Consider the following 21,339-nt stretch of genomic DNA (forward strand, 5'->3'; position numbering starts at 1 on the left):
TTTAAAGTGATAATAATGGAGTCCATATGGCAAGAAATGAATGAGAACGGCAAGTAGGGAAAGATAAGAAGAAAAGGTGTTAGCATCCCTCAAATAAAAAAAAATAAAAAAATAAAAAGAGGTTATCTCAACCTTAAAACAAAAAGAAAAATAAGCCATAGACACACAAGATTTTAAGTGTGCATTAGAAAGGTCCACATTTCCATGATCACAAATTAATAAGTCAAATACAAAGTCTCTCTCTAACTTTGACAGTTAGATGTAAGTAGAAAATTACACTCATGAAAACCAATTTTCAATGAGACAACTTAAAGTTATATGTATGTCATTGACTATTCAATATTCTCACCCGGCCTTGATGGACTCGTATTGGGCTATACCTTGACATAAGCATTGCTCGAGTCCCTTTCTTTCTTCACACTGTCGTGTGTCACCATCCATTGCTCCATTATTTCACTACCACACAGCCGGATCATTTCCTTCTCTCTCCTATCTAAAACACTTAACATCACAGAGAAACACATATTCATTACCGGGCTGGTCCTGAGATTTCAGCATCTGTGCTAGGTCCTCACGTAGATGCAAATGGAAGCCGATCATGTTGAAAAACGTAACGCTGCCATGAAAACCGTCCTCCTCATTATAAGCTGTGCACTTCTATCCGTAGGCACATGTGGAGGTCCATTGGTAATGCGCCTCTACTTCATCCATGGAGGCAAGCGTGTCTGGCTTTCGAGCTGGCTCGAAACCGGCGGCTGGCCGATCATCTTCATCCCCATAGCCATGGCTTATTGCTACCGCCGCAAGACTGAAGGCCCATCAACAAAACTTTTCCTCATGAAGCTCCCACTCTTTACAGCCTCCGCTGTCATCGGCGTCCTCACCGGCCTGGACGACTACCTTTACGCCTACGGCGTTGCCCGACTTCCTATCTCCACGTCAGCCCTAATCCTCGCTAGCCATCTAGCCTTCACTGCCCTTTTTGCCTTTATTCTTGTGAAGCAGAAGTTCACCTCATTCTCCATAAACGCCATCGTGTTGTTGACTATTGGCGCGGTTGTTTTGGGGTTGAATACCAGCTCTGATCGTCCAGAGGGGGAATCGAATAAGGAGTATATTGCCGGATTTTTTATGACGGTGGCGGCGGCTGCTTTGTATGGATTTGTGTTGCCGTTGATAGAGTTGACATACAAGAGGGCCAAGCAGACCATTACATATGCTTTGGTTCTGGAGGTTCAATTGGTTATGTGTTTGTTTGCTACTCTTTTTTGCACTGTGGGAATGCTTATCGACAACGACTTCAAGGTTAGCTGTATTTGGCCTCTCCTTAGTTATCTTCATCCAATCAATCATAGTTATAGCCTTATAGGAGATTCTATTTCAATTCATTGTTAATGTGTTTTCTTGCTTGTTAATATTACGTGATCAGAATCATCTATTTTTTAAGTCACATTTAAAATGTTATCTTTACAAAAACTTAGCTAAATTTGAATCAATTTAGTCATATAACTTGTTTTTTTTTTTTTTCAACAAAAAATATTATCTACACTAACGGGGTGGGAGAGTGGGCTAGCAATAATGTAGTTCAAATTCACCTTTGGCGAGAATCGAACTTAAGACCTCTCACTTACCAGTGAAGGGGAATACCACTAGATTGTAGTCCTAAGTGGCTATTCATATAACTTGTTATTCAGTAATAAACCAACTAGGTTCTTTACCTTCCAGGAGGATCCTCGCCGGATCCTCCAATCACATCCGTTCATCAAACATCGTGCGGTCAGAAATCATTATAATTTTTTTATTTAAAATTGAATATAAACAGTACCTAACAAAAACTAACCGCACAATGTACGATGAATGGATATAATTTGAGGATCTCTGAGATCCTCACAAAAAGGATTCGGCGAGAATCCTCACTCCTTTACCTTAGCAATGAAATCATGACAATGTTAATAAATAAAAAAAGGATATTTTTTTACTCAATGGTATAGCCAAAAAGAGTTAATATAGTACCTACATGTCACATCCCGGCCTGGGGCGGATCACTTCCCGGGCCCGCTCCACCACCGTAGCACGATATTGTCTGCTTTGGGCTTACCATTCCCTCACGGTTTTGTTTTTGGGAACTCACGAGCAACTTCCCAGCGGGTCACCCATAATGAGATTGCTCTAGCCCCCTTCTCGCTTAACTTTGGAGTTCTTACGGAACCCGAAGCCAGTGAGTTCCCAAAAGGCCTCGTGCTAGGTAGGGATGGGAATATACATATAAGGATCACCCCCCTGGGCGATGTGGGATGTCACATACATGTATATTTTTTTTACTTAATTAAGTGGAACAAGTACGAAAAATTTATAAAGTGCCTTTAGAATTGTGAGGAGATAATGAAGCTTTGGCTAGCCAACTTTCAAGTTTATAAAGTACAGAAAATCTACAAGTTTTCCTTTTACTTTTCCTTAATTGAAGTATATCCTCAGTCGTCAGTCCTCACAAAAGGATTAAAGAGCCTGATTATAGTGGAGTGCTGAGCTAGATTGACCTATTCATTGATTTGTTGATTTGACTCTCAAACTTGTACAGAATTATCAATCTTTGAATTTTAATTTTCGTCGATTACCTCCTTGTATAGATAGTCAATTTCCCTCTTGCTATTAGATTTTGTAATTTTTCATTCATCTTGGTCACGCAGACAACACATGGCAACTGTATTAGGGCAAAAGGTAATTTTGTTTTGGTAAATTGGGCATAAAAGCCAATACAATGCAACTGCTAATTGGACCCCAATGGCTAAATCAAACAAAAGTTGTACGGAGTTAGCTAGCGGAAAAGGAGAAAGCAATATGTTGTCCATATTAGGGATAAAATTACTTTATGGCCCTCAAACATTTGTCATGTGACCAAAATTGATAGAGAATTAGATGTAAGATACTAAAATTTAACGTAAGTAAGGAAATTGGTTAATTATAAATGTTCTGAGAGTAATCAACTAAAATAAAGTTGAAAAGGAATTACCAATCCACAAATACCTCAGTTAGATTTACTAAAATTCGATTACTTCATGCTTTGAATCAATCTAAAGTTATTGTACCAACTATCAATTAATGAGTGTGACTTTATTCTACTTTTTTTGTTCATATGTATTGGTACACTAGATACCATGCATGTATTTTCAACACTGTATCAGCCATATCATAAAATTGAGAAGTTAGTTTTAATTATTTAATCATTATTATATAAAAGATTTTTGTTGGACATGAGATCTTGCTTGCGTTTTTGTACATTTTAATCTCATGATGTGTATCAAAAATAAATAAATAAAAAGATAAATGAGCGTAGTTTAAGTCATTTGATAAAATTTTAACTATTGTATATACGTGATTTATTATCCTCCTTTATGATAGATTAATCTTTCTTGGATAAGCTGGTTGGAATAGCATCCTTCTCATTTAAGTTAAAAATCAGAATTTACTTCTAGTAATTTACTTCGAGTGTATAGAAAATCATTGGTATATAAAAAGGATATTTTTTGGTAAATAGTGTAATTTATTTACAACTTTTTCAGGTTATTCCAAGAGAAGCAAGAAAATTCGATCTTGGGGAAACCAGATACTATGTGGTGCTGGTATTTAGTGCTATATTATGGCAAGGTTTTTTTCTGGGAGCCATAGGAATCATCTTCTGCGCCTCATCTTTGCTTTCTGGAATTGTGATTGCTTCTTTAATCCCCGTAACTCAGATCCTAGCAGTTATTTTTTACCATGAAAAATTCCAAGCAGAAAAGGGAGTCTCTCTTGCACTTTATCTCTGGGGATTTATCTCTTACTTCTATGGCGAGAGAAAACACAAGAAGCAAAAGGAAAAGGAAAAGAAAATGGAAACCGAAATTGCAGAGAAAAAGAAAGACACACCAGAAACAATACAAGTTCCTCAACAGGGAACCCTAGCTACCCAGCAGTCACAAACCCTACTTGGAGTTTAAGAACGAGGGGGAAGGCCACCACTGCCGTTTGGGCGGCAGCACCCATATCATCATTTCCCTTTGGTATTCATATTTTGGTTGAAAATAAGTTGTAAATTATTAGGCAACGTTTTATGCGTTAAAGAATTTCTAAGCTCTAGTTATGTGTGCATGTCTTGATTAATTATGAAAAACAAATCTTAGTATGACCAAGGTCAAATTAGCAAATTGTTTTAGGCATTTGAAGGATAGCCAGCTGCAGTTTGAATATTTCCAAACGATAGCAAATTGTCTAACAAGCATGCATGACAAGAAGCATAAATTAACCCCTCCACATGATAATATACAAGTATGTACCAGTACGGCGTTAGGAAATATTCAATCTTTTGATTTAAATCGTTCATTTTTCATATTAGTGTTTGTTGCTATTATTCAAGTATTAACCGTCCAAAACATAAAAGCGACAATGCAAGGGGACTTTTCCAAAACTTCGGAGTTTTAGTAACATCCTGTTGTGCATCTAGAAAAAAGGCGTTTACGAGAATACGGGTTTCTTACAAAAGCATTCCGAAAGAGGCTCTTAGACAGCTACAGTCAATTAAGTAGCGAAAATGAACACGTGCACCAATCTTATTCAATTACTTTTTTTATTTTCATCAATGGCTCATATATACTAGTCCGAACTTGCGCAATCGAATGTTAAAGCATTTAAACAGGGCATCATATTTTTCAATTATGGGTCACCAAAATATTTGCAATGTACATTTCCTTCATGTAAATCCTCAACAACTCCAATTAACCTGTACGAACTTTCATCCTGCCAAAGAATCATTGAGCCAATAATTGGACAATCATTATTTTCAAACTTTGAGATTTCAAAGTTGCACTTCTATACAACCAAATTGAGCAGATTAAAATGGACGGTAATAAAAGGGTGGGGAATGTGCTGGCTAGTCATGAGAAGATTGGTACCTTTAATTAACAGAACTCGGAAGAACGGAAAAGTCTATGTATCTCGATCAAAATTGCCTGGGGCCAGCATTCACCCCATGGATTTGTTCAGCAACAAAAGAATCAATATGAATATCGACAGTTCAAGCATAAACCTAGGCTTCGAAACACGTTCAAGGATTCTCTGAAACCTGTAAGTTCAACCAGTAGATAGCTGCTGATAAAGCCTGTTATCCAGTTAAAGATAATCATCACTATCAGAAAATGACAAAGATTCACCGATAATCGGTAATTCAGCCAATTGATCTATATGCTCATTTGACTTCCACCAAGCTGTTTTGAACATAGAATTCACAGGATGAGCATTTTACAATGCCTTCCACCAGTTACATTTAACAAACATGAATAGAGGGTTTGGCTGACACAAATTAAGGACATGAGGTTAACATTTTCTTCATATTAGAAAAGCAGGAACTTTAAAACAGTTAAGAAACTAAAGGGGTGATACGTGTATCTTACCCTAGAATCTAATCCGTGGCTTAAACACTATCACATTACAAAAGCAACTAAGTACTGTTTAAAATATATATGTTTCTTGGGGGGAAAACAATCATATAACAAGCATTTTATGAGTAAATGGCCTACCAATCTCTTTCATTGGAACTGCAAGTACCGTCTCCATGAATAATTTCCTCCTTCGCAAATTCTTCTAATATAGCACGTTGCCGTTCGTTGATTTCACTTTATTATAGAAAAAAGATGAATGAGATAAAAGCATTCTCATAGCTCAGTAGTGTAGAACTAACTGCAACGTCAAAAAACCATTGAACCCAGATCTACAATTCGTTAAACTACAGTAAAATAGAACATCATATCAGTCTTAAAATGTACTCATCATGCAACAAAAGAACTTCCTCTAAATGTCTGTAAAGATTATATATGTAGTTGAGTAGACATTAATCTAGAAGCCATATGACAGCCAACACCAGGAAAAGAAATTGACAGAACTGTGTATGAGCTCCAGTGATGCCTTAAGCCTGTGGGCCAGTTACAAGTTTAACCAAGAGTATGCTAGTCAGTAGTCTCTGCCAGATAATGCCACAAATCATTCAGAGCAAAGCAGAGGTGGGTGCTGATTTTAATTCAACTTAGGTACTTGAGCACAGGGGTAAATCAGCAAGTAGCTCAGTTTTTACTTGATCAGTGCAAACGCGCATTTTCATAAATCTAAACAGTTATTTAGGGAAAAAAAAAGTATAAACAAACACCAATTAAAACACAGTATGATCTAAAGGGCTCAAGTAATAATCACGTTACAAATGTACTACGTTTGCAAACAGTGCCAAAACCAATGTGCAGACAACAAAAAAGGAAAAAGTCATCATATTAAGTCGTAAACATATGATATACAAAATCATAAAGACAGCTTACGTGGGAAATTTAACACGGAATCGCACATATTGATCTCCATGCTTAACTAGGAAACCATGTTTTGGCAGTCCTGCAACAACATAATGGCTAAGCAAATTTCAAGGAAAAAAAAAGGTACTAAATTTTCAGCAGTTGAAAAGAATGATTTAGTTACCTTTGCCTCTTAGTACCAGATGTTGTCCAGGCTGAACCCCCTTTGGTATCTAACAGGTCCATGATTACAAGGAAGAGTCAGTTCGTAGGATCAAGAAGAAAGTGGAACAGATAGAAATATGAAGACAAGCAGAATTGAAAGAGAAAAGTAATCAATAGGCAAAACTGAAATCCAATCACAAGAAGAAGCCAATCTATATGGTAAGTCAGCTATACAGTCTCATTTGGAAACACCAATATTTGAATCCATAAAATAAATATTCAGCCTAATTCACACTATAATCTGCCCCTAAACAAATAAGAACGTTGCCACAATGACCGCCATCATAGTGGGAACAGGGCGGTTGTAAGATTAGCCAAAGGATAAATGATCAGTTTTCCAATTTAACTACATATGTTTCTTTTAACATATAGCATATTAGGTTTACCTCTCATTCTTTAGTATTTGTTTTAGTACATAAATCCTCATTTAAAATTCAATATTGCCCACACGGAAGAAACAAAGAACTTAAAAATCATGCTGAGACTGGCATACAACACATTAGATTCCTGACCTTAACAATTTATTAATTTTATTTTCAACTATCAGCAGGATGGGAAGACTCCAGAGCTACTCTGCATCTTATACTCAGCTTTAGACCATATCATACACATCCAATGTATCCAATTCAAGATCCCTAAACCCCAAACTCATGCCATGTAGTTGGGCGTACTTCATAAAGTATCAAGTTGCCTAACAGAACTAACAAAGCTCACTTATTTGGTGGCTACACAGAAAAGTATTGCCAACAAAGTTTCAAGTTATTTAGATACTGGAGGTTAGAATAAAGAGAAAACTCTTACTTTTACTTCTATCTTCCCAGACAAAGTTGGTACCTCAACCGTACCACCAAGAATAGCCTGAAATATTCAAACTTCAGCATCAAAAGTAATATTTAACGCTTGTAGAAACACTATATCTAAATGGGACAATAGGACAACAAAATTGCCTTCAATGCCTACTGGAAAATAACTTGCGTTAGATACTTTATCCCTTTTTTTTTTTTGGGCACGAATAAATAGTTAGAGCAAACATGGAAGTTGACAAAAGAAATAGTATTAAGTTTTTAGAAAGAGAAAAGAAAACAATAATGAGGATGCTAAAAGAAAATTTGGAAAAGAAAAAAGACAAAAATATAACATCATATGATACTAAGAGGAAAGCACCAGAAGTTGCCAAAAGAACGTATATCATCATGTGGAAATAAGGTGGCTGTTAGGCGTATCAAACCAAGGAATCATTCTCACTTGTGTAAAGCTAATATTAGAGTCCACATAAAGATCTGCACCATCTCTAGCAAAGATAGGATCTTCATCAACCTACACCAAAGAGAAAGGGAATTTGACAAGGCATATCAGGATACACATTCGCAACCATACTAGCTTCTATACAATTGGTCACTTGAATGCAAGCCTTCATTGGATCAAGTTCAAATAATCATATGCTGTGATAAAATTCCAGAAGCTTGACAATTCCAGCTTGTCCTCTTATTAAGGGCAAGCAAAGTATTAAGTCCTCCACAACACTTTATTAGAACATGCTATAAAAGAAATAGAGTAAGTCGTGCCTTTATTTTAATGTATAGCCAGCCTGCCTCACTTCCTCGTGCCCCACTATTCCCAGCCTCTGGAATGCTGATTGTATCTCCAGACTCCACACCTATTTGAGAGAGAGAGATAGAGAGATTATGAAAGTTCAATTTTGAAATCACAACATATCATAAAATCTGGACATTGCTACATCATGATGACTCGAATCTACCCTCTCTTAATCCAGGGCACTCAGTTTCACATTGAGTGCACTCAATATGTTTGTCTACAGTTATATCATTTTTTTCCACTGGAGATAGAATTAAAAATAAGAGTAAACCAAATATTATCATACATAATAGCAACAAGCATAGCAAAGCAGCTTCTTTTGTATAAATTCTTGACAAGATTGTCCATGTTTTCTGAACTTATATTCAATTGACCTTCTAATTCTGTCTCCCCATATAAATATACGATACCAGTACTCTATAGCCAAATGATATTTATGTAACACAAATGGGAGAGTATACTGATCAGAAAACCCATTGTTCAACCCCCGTTAATCAAATCAAACAATCTATTACCAACCTGCTGGTATTGAAACTTCAACCTGTCTAACACCTTCAACAATCCCTACTCCTCTGCATGACGAGCAATATTCCTGCGACAGGTAGATAAATTAAACACCAACAATATTATTTGCATCAATCAATTTACCAAAATACTCTTCTCATTGGGAATCAAGTTAAACCTTGATTATTTGGCCGGATCCTTTACACGTACTGCATGTTGATGTGAATGGAGGAATTGTAACCTGGTAGGAGATTAAACGTCAGAACAGACTATTGTAGTTAATAATTTGTCGCACTTGTAGAATGAAAAATATAAAATAATCATCTGCTTAAACTGACTCCCTTTCGAAGAAATATTCCCATAATCATAATCAGTGTAGATCTTTAAGACTTACTCTCCCAATACCTCTACAAGTAGGACAAACTTTCGTCTTGGCATTTAGTGGATAGCCACGCCCATCTGCATTATGAAATATAAGGTACTAGAGAAATTACTTATAACAGGGGACTAATTGATCATGAAAACAAACAATGCAAAACTATGAATCCAAAGATGTGTGCAAACTTTTCGCCAATAATCTTGTTTGAATTATTGTTTGTCATTCCGATTAAACAGCGGAGTTATTCGTCACTCTCCTGATAGCAGGGTTTTGCTTAATGCCATCCGACAATTTTTCTGTCATAATGGTTCTAGTTTACAGTCATTTCTTCTTTCACACATGTTCTTTTCTATCCTAGGTGATGATAGCATGTCGCTAGAATACTTTGTTTGGGAACTTAAGATCAGATTTGTGATTTGGGGAGGGAACTTTAAAATGGATTGTAGAAGTTCAAAATCTTATCTTAAAGTAGACCAAGACAGCTGTTAATCCAGAATTCAAAGATAATTGGACTTTAATAGCCAGAACCTTGGACTCTGATCACACCCAAACCTCGAAACCCTAACAGTTGACTCCCAAGTCCATAGATGCCCAAGCCGTGGACCCTAGAGCGCAAAAATCAGACCTTATGCACAAATCCCACACGACAAACTCAAACCTAAACCTCATAAACTGAACACAACATCCCAAACATAAACCCTGGATTTCAGACACAAACCCCGATGTCCAGCCAGACCCCTGAACTGGGACACATATTCCAGACCAAACAAGAATGAGAAATTCCAACACACTTCCCATCGTGAAATATCATAGTCACACATAATGGGAAATATCAGAGTCCAAAAAAGTGGTTCCTTCTACGACTAAGCAACAGAATTTATGCTAAACACTAGCCATGATTCTTAATTTCTTTACAACCAAATAATATAAAATTATATTAAAGAAAAAGAATATAAGAGAAATCCATTACCAATCTTCCATATAAAAGAGTAAATAAATAGTGGTCATCTTTATGGTCGAAAGTTTTCAAAAGACACAATGATAATTTTTGAGATCTATGCTATATTTAGAGATTTGCTATTAAAACCCACAATCAGATCTTAAAATATTTAAGCTACTCACGGCAAGAATCGCAGGGAACGTATGAATTGACAGAGAGATGCTTTGTGCATCCTTTAACAGCTTCAGAGAAAGAAAGTGACAACTCCACCTAACACATTAAAAACATTAATCATTTCATCTTGGAAATACAGAAGGTGAACCACGTGAGAAGTGTGACCATAAGCAAACCAAGCTTACCTGGATATTTGATCCAACTTGATCAAACTCATGTTCAAAGATCTGCAGTATCAAGTGTCTATCAGAGTAACGAAGATTAATGGTTTCAACATGCTGCAATTATGTTTGATGATAGAACAGGCACTGACATACCTCTTGGAATATTTTATGGAATGAACTGGAAAAATTAGTTTCAAAACCATATCTAAACCCCTCTGCACCAGCAGTACTGTGACTCTGATTCTTATACCTAAAACCGTCTGCACCTCCAGCTGTATATCCTACGTTTTCTGACCCACTTGAACGCTTCTTCATTGGACAGAAAGAACAACTGAGTTAGATCTAAAAACAGTATATGGGATTAAGGATTTTTATTGCAAAGAAGCTGTTAAACTTTTGATGGAAAAAGCACAACATGCACACCACTTTCTTCCATGTACAAGAAAAATAAAAACTGAAAAAAAGGGAGAATAATCAAAGATGAGTACTCACTAAATAGATTTTCAACTTTTTTACTACAAAAACTAGCTAAAACAATGTGTAGTGTTTGTGTGGGTATGAGAGAGAGAGAGAGAGAGAGAGAGAGAGAGAGACGGAGAGAGACGGAGTTATTACCCTGTCATATTGTGCCCTCTTTTCAGGATCTTGCAAAGTCTGGATTTAACAATGAAAAAATAAGATTAAAGGAAATCCTACACATCAAAATTTATGACTGCTTAAAAAATATTACAAGTTTTGGTAATTATGGGATTACTAAGCAGCGTGACCAGTTTGAAAAATTCATACAGAAACAGAATTTGGGTAAAATGCAACCCGGCCACAAGTCAAACCTCATAGGCATCTCTTATGTCTTGAAATTTTCTTTTAGAAGAAGGATTGTCCCTATTTGCATCTGGATGGTATTTCTTGGCAAGCTGCATTCATAATAGTGTAAAAAATTAAGATACTTTTATCATGGAGAATTACGCAACAAGTTACTATATAATCAGATAAGAAGAGTGGAAAGAAACACGAAAAGGGAAATGACATGATCAGCATTATTGCACATTTTACATTCAACTTAATACTTCGTACAATATTCATTTGTGTCGAAAAAGTTCCTCCAAGTCCACATCCAACCAGAACTTTTTTCTTTCGAACAAGCAAATGCATTTTAAACTGAACCAGACGCTGAATTAACATGTTAAATTATCAACATTGTTCCTACAATGTATATGGTGAATACTATATGCAATGTAATAGCTTTCGCCACGGCATTCCTTCTATTCAAACCAGACCTCAAAATTACACCCAAAATCCTTCATAGAACTACATACATGCAACTGAAAATAAAACTGACCGTGCGAAATGCTTTTTTAATCTCATCTCGGCTTGCATTTTTCGAAACACCAAGAGTCTCATAATAATCTCGTTCAGCTGCTCGGCAAAACCCTGCAAAGATATCAACTTTAAGCCAGAAACCCAAAAGATTCTGTTTCCTACTCCCTGTAGAGAGAGAGAGAGAGAGAGAGAGAGAGAGAGAGAATGTGCGAAAACCTGAGGCATGGAAATAACGAATTCCCAATGCGCTAGCCAAGCCAGCCACCGACCCGCCGGAGCTCGAACCTAAGTTCAAAGATCATAGAAATTAAGACCGATTGGGAGTTCTCCTAACCACAAAACAATCGGGTAAGAACAGGAAGTTGATAAAGCTCACCAGGTGTTCGATAAAATGCCTCACTGAGCGAGGAGAGGCTCCGGGTCCAATCTGCTTGATCAATGGGCAATTCTGCCGCCACTGACGACACCAGCCGCCTCCGAAGCTGCATTTCCAATACATATATAAACTCCGCTAATAAAGCAAAATTCATGAAGAATAACAGAATCAGTGGTCGAGTTCGCGTCGCTCACCAGGCCGAGGAAGCTTGAGCTTCGCATTTTCGAGAGGTGTTTGGATCGAATACTGTGATCGATGAAGCTCCAAATACTTTAATTTTGGGATTTTTGTTTGCAATTTGCGAGACGAAGAAGAATCGGAAAGCGAGAGCGACGGTCCAATTCGGGTTATTTCACCCGCCACCGACGGGGTTTTGTTTCAACACTTTGCGTGCCCGGGGGGTTTAAGTCTTTAAAACCACGAAAACGGTGCCGTTTTGTGTAACATATTCTGGGACTGGGACCCACCAAGTACAGTCCTTGCTCTTCCATAAACCCCAGCAGAGACTTGCTGTGAATTCCGCCGTCTTGGACTTCCATGGCTGGCCGTGAAATCTTCGCCGGCGTGAGACGATGGGTCCCGCATTTTGCAAGCTCGGCAAGGCGGAGGCCGCTGTCATCTCTCTGCTCTTCGTCTTCGCCTTCGTTTTCGTCAGTAGATAGGCGCAGGGACGGCAAGCTTCAGAGCAAGATTTTGGGGCTGAGAAAACCGGACCGGAGCGCAACCACCGTGATTCAGAATTGGGTCGACGGAGGCCACGGAGTCTCCGTTCTCGAACTCCGCCGCGTCTCCGTTCAGCTCCTGAAGTCTAAGCGCTTCAACCACGCTCTCCAGGTTTCAATTTTTTTCATGTATGCTCAAAATGTTCTTAAAGTTTGTAAATTGGGACACTCTGCAGATTTTTTATAGTTGAAGTCCTCCATCTTTACATAAAAATTTGGAAACTTTGTCAATTTAGAAGGAGAAGCGTTGCATAATCCATGGTTGAATGGGGTTAGTTTTGAATTTGTAGATTGTGTTTTTGATGATATCAGGTGCTAACATGGATGGAAACCCGAAGCGATTTTCCAATGTCGCCGGGTGATAATGCAATGAGGTTGCAGTCAATCATAAATGTGAATGGTATGTTGGAAGCTGAAGAGTATTTTGAGCAACTTAGCACTGCTTCAAAAAAAGCTGCTTGTCTCCCCCTTCTTCATGGTTATGTTGTGGAGAGAGACACGGAGAAAGCGGAGGCGCTCATGCTGAAGCTTGGCGGGTTGGGGCTCATTGTGAACCCTAACCCGTATAACGAGATGATGAAGCTGTATATGTCCACATCTGAATATGGGAAAGTGCCCCTTGTTGTACAGCAGATGAAAAAAAACAAGATACCCTTAACTGTTTTATCCTATAACCTTTGGATGAATGCAAATGCAAAGCTATCTGGTTTTGGTTCGGTGGAGATGGTTTATAAAGAAATGTTGAATGATAACAACGTCGAGGTTGGATGGAGCACTCTGTCTACTTTAGCCGGTATCTATATGAAGGCAGGGCTTGTTGAGAAAGCCAGTTTCGCCCTGAGAAGTGCTGAAAAGAAGCTGTCTAATTGCAATCGCCTTGGTTATTCTTTCCTCATTACACAATATGCGTCTTTAAATAGTAAAGAGGACGTTCTGCGACTTTGGAAAGCTAGTAAAGCAGTAGCTGGGAGAATTCCATGTACCAATTACATGCAGATACTGTTGTGCTTGGTGAAGTTAGGTGATATTGTGGAAGCCGAGAGGATTTTTATGGAGTGGGAGTCCAATTGCTTTAGTTATGATATTCGAGTCTCCAACGTCCTTATTGGTGCATATATGCGGAATGGAATGACTGAGAAAGCTGAGGCATTGCATCTACACACATTGGAGAGAGGCGGTCAACCAAATTATAAGACATGGGAGATCCTTATGGAAGGACGGTTGAAAAACCAGAACATGGACAAAGCTGTTGAAGCGATGAAAAATGGGTTTCGTATGTTGCAAGATTGTCATTGGAGGCCATCGGAGGAAACTGTAATGGCCTTTGCCGATTATTTCGAAAAGCATGGGAACATTGAGGATGCAAATTGGTATATCAGAGTTATACGTTCATTCGGTTTTGCAAGTTTGACATTATACAAATCACTGCTTAGAATACACCTTTCTGCTCAGAGATCAGCCTCTGACATCCTGAAGATGATGGAGGAGGACAAAGTCGAGATGGATGAAGAGACTTCTGCCCTTGTTCAAGCCTTCAGGGTGTGACTATAATTGTAAACAGCATAGTTAGTAAAATACGAAGCAGGTATAGTGCGTGAATACCTGTATTATTCGGCAATTTTGCTAAAATAATACCTTGAAAAATTCGGCGAGTATTTTTTAATTTTAATATTTATTTATTCATTCAAACCTAATTATACAATATGTTTATAATATGCGTATTATATGCGAATTTACTAACTATGGTAAACAGTTCTGCATGGTAACTTAGGCTTCCTGTGAAGGCTCAGGGGACAGTTTAATGCTTCTCTGACTGTTTGTGGATGAATCAAACTCAAAGCAGCAATTGTTCTTCGTTACTTAAAGTGGGAGAGAAACATTGATCCTAGTCTCTCCAGTTTTCTCATTGTTCATGAACTTTAAGGTTAATTTTCCCTGCTATTATCTCTTTAAAACGCTGCTGAAATGCAAGCATTTTACTCGTATTTTACCTATTTATTTGTTTATGATATCCTGAACTGAGCTGATGCCCATGTTATTCCTCGTACATAACCAGTTTTGTGAATGAATTGGTGATAAAAATATGCAGGGACCAGTGAGAGATGCCATCGAACTCTTCAACTTGATGGAGCTGTCAAGATCTTGTGAAAGCCTGAAAGCCTCTTTTGTGCTCCAGCAATATTTCTTGAGGGGCCAGGCATTGTTTGAGAACAGGAGCCCCGAGAACTCTTCCAAACCAAGCGTTGAGCAGTGGCAGGGTCTCGGTATCAATTAGGTTTAAGTAACGAAGAACAATGATTGCCGGCAGCTATGTCCACAAAGCCAATTGTTTCTCCTCCTCCGAAGTTCTTTCATGCAAGTGCACTTTCCAAGATCTTAAGGTTCTGTCGAGCTTCTTCAGCAACATTCTCTTTGTCCTCCCCTTTCCTGGTGAATGCACTCATAATTGCCGGCACACACTGAAACCAAGAACAATAAATGGTCCTTAGTTCGTCAAGAGGATGACCAAATTTTGAATGCTTGTGTTTTTGTGGAAATTACAAAGTCGTCGTGAGTTTTTCTGTCGTGCAAGAAATTTCCTAGTAGTCCTGCATTTGAATGCTAATTAAGCCAATTGGTGCTTGTGAATTGTTTGAACGAAACATTATTGCTCATTCGGTTACATTTTCATCTGCAAATTTGGCCGAGAAGCGTTCACGTGCCCTTTTTGTATGAATTTAATTATATGTGAATTTAAAAATAGATACTTTACTCCTTATATTGGCTAAATTGGATTAATAGTCCCGTTGGTAATAGGATAATCGAAAGATAGCATTTGTGGTGAAAAAAATCGGATTTAAAACCATCATGGTGAAGTCTATTAGAATTCATGCCCAAAATTACGACCTAGTACAAAATCGACATTATGCATGTTTACGTTGTTCCTCAACAAGAAATGAATCCTTTAAATAGATGGAATTAGAAACTTAATTACCTATAAAACTTGTGTTCATATCAAGTTTGGGAAAGAAATAAGCATGTTTATATCTAATTTGAGAGATAATCGTCCAAAAACAGATATAAAAGGCTAAATCATATTAATGATCTCTGTGATAATAGAATAATCAGAAGATAGCCTCGTGGTGAAAAAATTTGGATAACTATCCATTAAGTCTATTTAAGTCTCTCAAATTAGATATGAACATGCTTAACGAGTTCAACTCCTTTCTACCACTGTGATAAAGGGCTACTTACTCATAATGTCGATTTTGTACTAGGTCAGAAAAAACAAGGTTAATTTGGTTGTTATTGTAACGGAGGAACCAATAATATAAGGACTCATGACATGTAAGTACGCAAGCACACTTTAAGCAAAGCTTATGGTAGCTTAAAATGCTTTTGGCTTAATTATGCCCAGTATTACCTTGCCTATTGATGGATACAAGCCACTGGTTAAACCCCTAACCTAGAGACAATATCCATGAAACAGCACAACCAACTGCATCCAATCATTTCGGGTGCTTTCCTCTTTCGGGTGGAAAGGAAGGGTTAAGTCAATTCCAGTACAAAATTTGTTCTTCACACTACGAAGTTATCGAGCCAGAGATGACAACGCCTGTGCAACATTTCGTGATATCCGATCATGTATTGGTTCCTGAATGAAAAAGCCAAAAATTATGTTACAATAATCTCTACACAATACTCGTAACATGTTAAATTAAGTATCTTTATTTTTTACCTCTGTGGAGGGCAAATTGAATTTTGATTTTGTTATTGTCTCGTACAGGAAAATGTATCTGTCATCAAAGAATAATATCAGTTTTAGTAGTAGTAGTAGTAGTAGTAGGTACAATAAGGGCAAGGGTAATTCTATTTGGGTGTGTTTGTTTGAGCTCACTAGCTTTCGCTGGCTTGTTAACAGTCCGGGACTAAGTTTAATGAGATTAGAAGGGACTCGCGGGGACTAAATCCCTCACTAGCAGACCCGTCGAGAACCATGGGATTAGCGGGGACTAACTCCCTCGCGTCTTCCTCTGCTCCTATGTTTTCACAAACACCGAGAGCCACCATCATTCCCCCTCGCCAATTCCCCCTTCCCCTCCTTCTCTCTCCTCTTCTTCTCTCTTCTTCTATTTCTGCTCGGCCAAGATCCGAGCTCGGCTCAAACTCGGTTGCGATGGCGACAGTTGCTCCATCCTGCTGGTACTGTAGTTCTGCTGCTGCGGCGGCAACTCAGTAGCAGTCGGCTTCTCCTGCGCAGAGAATATTCTAAGCACGCTCGGGAACCGCTGGTCAAAGAGCCTCCTGAGCCGCGATTTGAAGATGGGTTGCGCCGAGTTGACCCGACTTGGCTCGATCAAATTCTCAGAATCAATATTAATCGGTTGGATCTCATCGGAAATGGCATGGTTTTTACAAACTACAAATTACTTCAGAAAAACTGGAGGTGAAATTCGAATCAGTTTGGTATGTGCAGAGGCTATGGGTGATGTTTTTTGTTGAGAGGGAGAGGGTAAGGGTAATACGGCAAAGTTTTCTAGGATACTAGCAAATTACAAAGTCTAGTTCCATTGCAAAATGGAAAAAATAAAATATTGGGACTAAAATATTTTAGTCCGAGATTTAGTCCAGCACTACATCAAACACTTCACTATTTTTATCCTACTTGGTCTAAGCCAATCCAATCCAGCTTAGTCCCTGCAGCTAGTCCAGTCCGAGACAATCCGGTGCAACAAACACACCATTTAGATTGAAGGGGAAGACAGATAGGGGAGGAGGAGAAACCCAGGAAAGCGAGGGAGGAAGGAACGAAGGATGAATTGACATCAGCGAAACATTCCTAATCACAATATGAGCAGAGGGACGAAGGATTAAAGGACAATACATACTACCGTCAGATACCCGTCCATGTTTTGCTTAGACAGAATACCCTAACAAACCCCTCATCAACAACGTAGGAAAATCAGATGTCTTTCAAGTAAGATGACATTCCATCATAAAATGCATTACCAAGTACAAATTTCTAACAAGTCAATTAGTAGTTTTTATCAAGTATTTTAGGATTTAAGTGGCTCGAATCAAGCCTACAGCAACCCACTCCTGACCTGCTGGATCGGCTGGCCGGGTTAACACTCCTTGTTTACATCCATGAAGCATGTAGAAGGCATTATAATAGAGTACACGATAAATTATGATAAGGGCACAGTAAAGAAGTGACATACCTCCAAGCTAGTTCACAAACAAGTTCCTCAGGAGCATCAGGGAGGACCTAAATTTTTGAATCAGAAGAGTGAGATTTGAAATTTTCACATGCAAACGCAAAAAAAGAAATATAATTGAACTTCATGTGCCTACCTCATCTTTGTAAGGATTGCAGTGATCTTTGAACCACAACCTCAAGAACTCCTAAAAATTAAAGATATAAACATCAGACAAAATGTAATTTGTCTATAAGATCATAAGATTAAAAGGGCGAATAGAACATAACAGTATCAATGCATTGCATACTTTATCAACATTTTCGGGTTCAAGACCATTCTGAAATCGCTCCTCATAAGTATGTGCAATCCAATATCTACTTGAATCAGGTGTATGCACCTACAATGGAAAGGAGTGGAAATCAACTCTCATTACATTCTTTGAAAAAGTGTACTATGAGTCTGAGAGAACTATTAAACTTTACAGAAGAGAAAGCTAAACCTCATCAATCAAAAGAATGGAACCATCCTGGCCCTTTCCGAATTCATATTTTGTGTCTACCAATATCAAGCCATGTTCCAATGCCACACGCTGCAGCATGAAATAAATGGTATAACTGGTAAGCCTGGCTGACAGTCAAGAACTTGACTCGGTCAGTATCTGTACTCAATTATGATAATTCCCCACAAAAACATACAGCTGGTTACCTTGGCCAATTTTATTTGGATTGCTCAATGTTTATGCTCGATAAACTTACACTCACACACACACAAAATCCTTGGTAAAGGAAGCAGTACACCAAATACAAAATTAAAGACAAGATCAAAGCATACAACAAAGAGTTGTGACCCTACATGATCAATAAGGAACCAGAAAAACGAAAAAAAACTGAAACAAGAGGGGAAATAAATTAAACACTTTTCAAACTGATCAAAAGAATTTTTTTAAAGCCGTCTCTTGTCTCAATATGCTTTCAGATATTACATTTTAAGAGGTTCATTCCAGTAAGACGATAAGAAGAAAGGCAATTTACCTGTCCATACTCAAACAAGCTTAGTGCTTTCCTGCTTACTTCATCATACTCAGCTTCAGTCATTAGTCCGCGTTCAATTATCTGCGAGAAAATTGCATGAAGCTATATTAATACATTCAAACCCACTAGAAAATCCAGCACAACATAATGACCTAGTTCCATCTACAGCACAAATTGATTATCCGTTATTAGTATTACGATACTCTTTTCTCCTTCCCTTTTTGTCCCAGTTAGATAACAAATGATATCAAAGAGAGCAAACCTCATCTGGGGTTACAGGAACATCATGATCTGCAGCCTTAGTTGTCGGTGTGAGTATATTTGCAGGAAGCTTTTGGCTTTTTACCAAGCCTAGAACATGAATAAACAATGAGACAAAATTTTGTTTTAAAATTTAAAAAAATAAATAAATAATCAGAGAGCGCACCATCTGGAAGTACATTGCCACAGTAATTTCGAGCACCATTTTTGTAGACCGTCCATAATGACGTATCAGTACTTCCCGTCACAAAACCTCTGACTGCAAAATTAGCAGCAAAAGTAGTGTAATGACTTTATAACTTAATGAACGTATGAAATTTTTGACTCAACAACTACTAACTTTACGTGACAAGGAAAGAAAAAAGAGCAAGCCAATAAACTCATGGCTTTCGGTTATAAACTTATTATGACATCATCATCGCCAAAATTTTATCTGCAGTGTTAATTAAAATACTTTCCTTCATAATTATGAGAAGAAGTAAAGAAAAAGGTTTAAGCTATCATACTTTTCCTCCATAATTATGAAGATGAAAATATAGGATACCTCTCGAAAGACTAGGCAGATGCATAAATAGATAATTTAAAAAGTGCTAAACACAATGAATCTAATATCTTACCCACAAACTCAACCGGAAAAACAGAACATTTCTTCGCAATTGTTACATTTTCATCTGGAGCCGAAACAACTGCGTTGGAAGTTATGTGTTGAGTTTTGTCAAACCACCATAAACTTGTCTCATTAAGGACCTAAATATCATAGAAACAATGACATTTCAGATACTACTACTAGTTATCCATCAACCATGTATTGAATACTGTATTTTCGATAAAAAATTGTGTGATGATTCTGTTTCTATTTCCCGTAACAAATTCAACTAAACGCAATACAGAAAACTCACGTATAAGAAATTTACTTCCTTTGGGGTATGAACTGGGAACACACCTGTCCTTTGAAGGGAATGGAAGCAAGAATTCTGTCAAATGCACTCTGCCTATCCGTCGTAACCATAACTAGATAATCCCCATTGTCATAAACATCTCTAACCTGTAAAACAGAGAATTACTCCTATTCCCATTTAAATTAAAAAACCCAAAAGTTGGTTTCTTGAGAAACAAAATCCCAAGTTATTTGTTAAGCAAAATCCACTACAGGCATTGAACAAATATATGAAAAACAAATGAAGCAAAAATAAAAAAAAATGTCATCTTTTTTTATTTGGGTTTTTCATACCTTGCCTCTAATTTTGGATTTGAGGCCAGGAACTGTGAGGTGGAGGTTGGTTTCGGAAAGGCAGTGAGACGACGAACTCTTGATAACGCCAAGCACCTCTTCTTTGCGAGTACCGTTGATCAGAGCTTCCAAGGACGGCGGTTGCTGGTAGTGCTGCTGGTTTTGGGCCGCCGTGACTGACATGGAGAATTTTGGGAAGTTAATGGATTTGGGTTTTGGGGTTGTGAATGTTGAGAAGGAAGAGAAAGAGGTATCGGGATTTGAGTGCCTGGGGATTAGGGCTTTGGGAGGGTTTATGGTTGGAGTATACTGAGCCATTTGCGGCGGTTGAAATTGGAGTCTCGCGGTGGCCGCAGATTCAGCCGTTGCGCTGTTATGTACTGTCGTTGGTTTTTACTTTTTAATTGCGTGAGGCATCAGCCGTTGGTTTTCAACGGTTAGATTTGTATGCTTTGATCTAAAGGATCAGAAAACTTGGAAAGAAAAAAAAAACGAACAAAAATCAAACGAAAAATAATGAAAATGATTTGAAAATTTTTAGTTTTAATAAAAAGAATCATGTTATAAGTTTAGTTTAATGATTAGTACAAGGCCCATATTAAAGCTAAAAATGGTCAAACTATAATAAATTATGATTTATCGATTTTACCCATAACTTTTTTAGGTTGAGTTCCAGATTTTTGTCGTTAAAGGAGTTCATCATTGTTTTGCATACCTTCTTCTTTTTCATTGAAACAAAAATATAGATCTTCATTCTATTTAATTTATCTTTTGTATTATTTCGTTGAAATGTAATCGTCGTTATCATTCATAGTGAATTCGAGGTACTGTTTTTCAATTTTTCTTCATCAGTGGAGTTCATCGTTTGTTTCTCCAGAAAAAAATTTAAGATCTACATGCTATTCAATAATAACGACGGGTCAATGTT

At 37.7% G+C, this 21,339-nt stretch overlaps 4 protein-coding genes across 6 annotated transcripts; 2 read left to right on the forward strand and 2 right to left on the reverse strand.

Annotated features, from left to right (window-relative positions):
• The first annotated feature begins 448 nt into the window (after positions 1–448).
• On the forward strand, positions 449–4,169 carry LOC137709447 (purine permease 3-like). The gene is made up of 2 exons (XM_068448540.1): positions 449–1,305; positions 3,561–4,169. The coding sequence occupies exons 1-2, from the start codon at positions 580–582 to the stop codon at positions 3,975–3,977; spliced, it is 1,143 nt and encodes a 380-aa protein (XP_068304641.1). The 5' UTR covers positions 449–579; the 3' UTR covers positions 3,978–4,169.
• A 330-nt stretch (positions 4,170–4,499) lies between these two features.
• Positions 4,500–12,342, reverse strand: LOC137744907 (chaperone protein dnaJ 1, mitochondrial). 2 transcript variants are annotated; one of them, XM_068484724.1, is made up of 20 exons: positions 12,181–12,342; positions 11,987–12,092; positions 11,827–11,895; positions 11,630–11,721; positions 11,121–11,204; positions 10,906–10,944; positions 10,444–10,599; positions 10,312–10,353; positions 10,135–10,222; positions 9,028–9,092; positions 8,812–8,874; positions 8,649–8,721; positions 8,099–8,190; positions 7,779–7,850; positions 7,335–7,391; positions 6,493–6,541; positions 6,339–6,408; positions 5,553–5,648; positions 4,929–5,098; positions 4,500–4,773 (listed from the first exon to the last, which is right to left on the reverse strand). In XM_068484724.1, the coding sequence occupies exons 1-19, from the start codon at positions 12,205–12,207 to the stop codon at positions 4,999–5,001; spliced, it is 1,440 nt and encodes a 479-aa protein (XP_068340825.1). In that variant the 5' UTR covers positions 12,208–12,342; the 3' UTR covers positions 4,500–4,773; positions 4,929–4,998. The 2 variants fall into 2 exon arrangements, with proteins under 2 accessions (XP_068340825.1, XP_068340833.1); XM_068484732.1 differs by having other exon boundaries at positions 4,929–5,134.
• A 171-nt stretch (positions 12,343–12,513) lies between these two features.
• Positions 12,514–15,349, forward strand: LOC137713993 (pentatricopeptide repeat-containing protein At5g27460-like). Of its 2 annotated transcripts, XR_011065349.1 has the most exons (4): positions 12,514–12,820; positions 13,021–14,293; positions 14,462–14,632; positions 14,798–15,349. XR_011065349.1 is itself a non-coding variant. In XM_068453359.1 (2 exons), the coding sequence occupies exons 1-2, from the start codon at positions 12,524–12,526 to the stop codon at positions 14,251–14,253; spliced, it is 1,530 nt and encodes a 509-aa protein (XP_068309460.1). In that variant the 5' UTR covers positions 12,514–12,523; the 3' UTR covers positions 14,254–14,380. The 2 variants fall into 2 exon arrangements, 1 of the variants encoding a protein (XP_068309460.1); XM_068453359.1 differs by lacking the exons at positions 14,462–14,632; positions 14,798–15,349 and having other exon boundaries at positions 13,021–14,380.
• A 622-nt stretch (positions 15,350–15,971) lies between these two features.
• LOC137749511 (phosphoribosylaminoimidazole-succinocarboxamide synthase, chloroplastic-like) lies at positions 15,972–20,768 on the reverse strand. Its single transcript, XM_068489613.1, has 12 exons — positions 20,412–20,768; positions 20,124–20,225; positions 19,798–19,927; positions 19,347–19,439; positions 19,182–19,270; positions 18,920–19,000; positions 18,388–18,477; positions 18,196–18,285; positions 18,043–18,093; positions 17,910–17,956; positions 16,427–16,484; positions 15,972–16,342 (listed from the first exon to the last, which is right to left on the reverse strand). Exons 1-12 carry the CDS (start codon positions 20,727–20,729, stop codon positions 16,280–16,282), a joined length of 1,212 nt encoding a protein of 403 aa, XP_068345714.1. The 5' UTR covers positions 20,730–20,768; the 3' UTR covers positions 15,972–16,279.
• Between the last annotated feature and the right edge of the window lie 571 nt (positions 20,769–21,339).

Source organism: Pyrus communis, chromosome 1, assembly GCF_963583255.1.
Source record: "Pyrus communis chromosome 1, drPyrComm1.1, whole genome shotgun sequence".
In the NCBI taxonomy this organism is placed as follows: domain Eukaryota; kingdom Viridiplantae; phylum Streptophyta; class Magnoliopsida; order Rosales; family Rosaceae; genus Pyrus; species Pyrus communis.

Bases quoted from the DNA above. Each gene is read 5' to 3' on its own strand.
- LOC137709447 (XM_068448540.1), top strand. From the start codon at position 580: ATGCAAATGGAAGCCGATCATGTTGAAAAACGTAACGCTGCCATGAAA. The intron at 1,306-3,560 runs GTTAGCTGTATT...CAACTTTTTCAG, and splicing joins TTATCGACAACGACTTCAAG to GTTATTCCAAGAGAAGCAAG.
- LOC137744907 (XM_068484724.1), bottom strand. From the start codon at position 12,207: ATGCGAAGCTCAAGCTTCCTCGGCCTG. The intron at 11,205-11,629 runs GTCAGTTTTATT...TTATGAATGCAG, and splicing joins TTAAAAAAGCATTTCGCACG to CTTGCCAAGAAATACCATCC. The intron at 10,600-10,905 runs GTAATAACTCCG...TGTCCAATGAAG, and splicing joins AGAGGGCACAATATGACAGG to AAGCGTTCAAGTGGGTCAGA.
- LOC137713993 (XM_068453359.1), top strand. From the start codon at position 12,524: ATGGCTGGCCGTGAAATCTTCGCCGGCGTGAGACGATGGGTCCCGCAT. The intron at 12,821-13,020 runs GTTTCAATTTTT...TGATGATATCAG, and splicing joins GCTTCAACCACGCTCTCCAG to GTGCTAACATGGATGGAAAC.
- LOC137749511 (XM_068489613.1), bottom strand. From the start codon at position 20,729: ATGGCTCAGTATACTCCAACCATAAACCCTCCCAAAGCCCTAATCCCC. The intron at 19,928-20,123 runs GTGTGTTCCCAG...TATGATATTTAG, and splicing joins CCATTCCCTTCAAAGGACAG to GTCCTTAATGAGACAAGTTT. The intron at 19,440-19,797 runs GTAAGATATTAG...CTAATTTTGCAG, and splicing joins TTTTCCGGTTGAGTTTGTGG to TCAGAGGTTTTGTGACGGGA.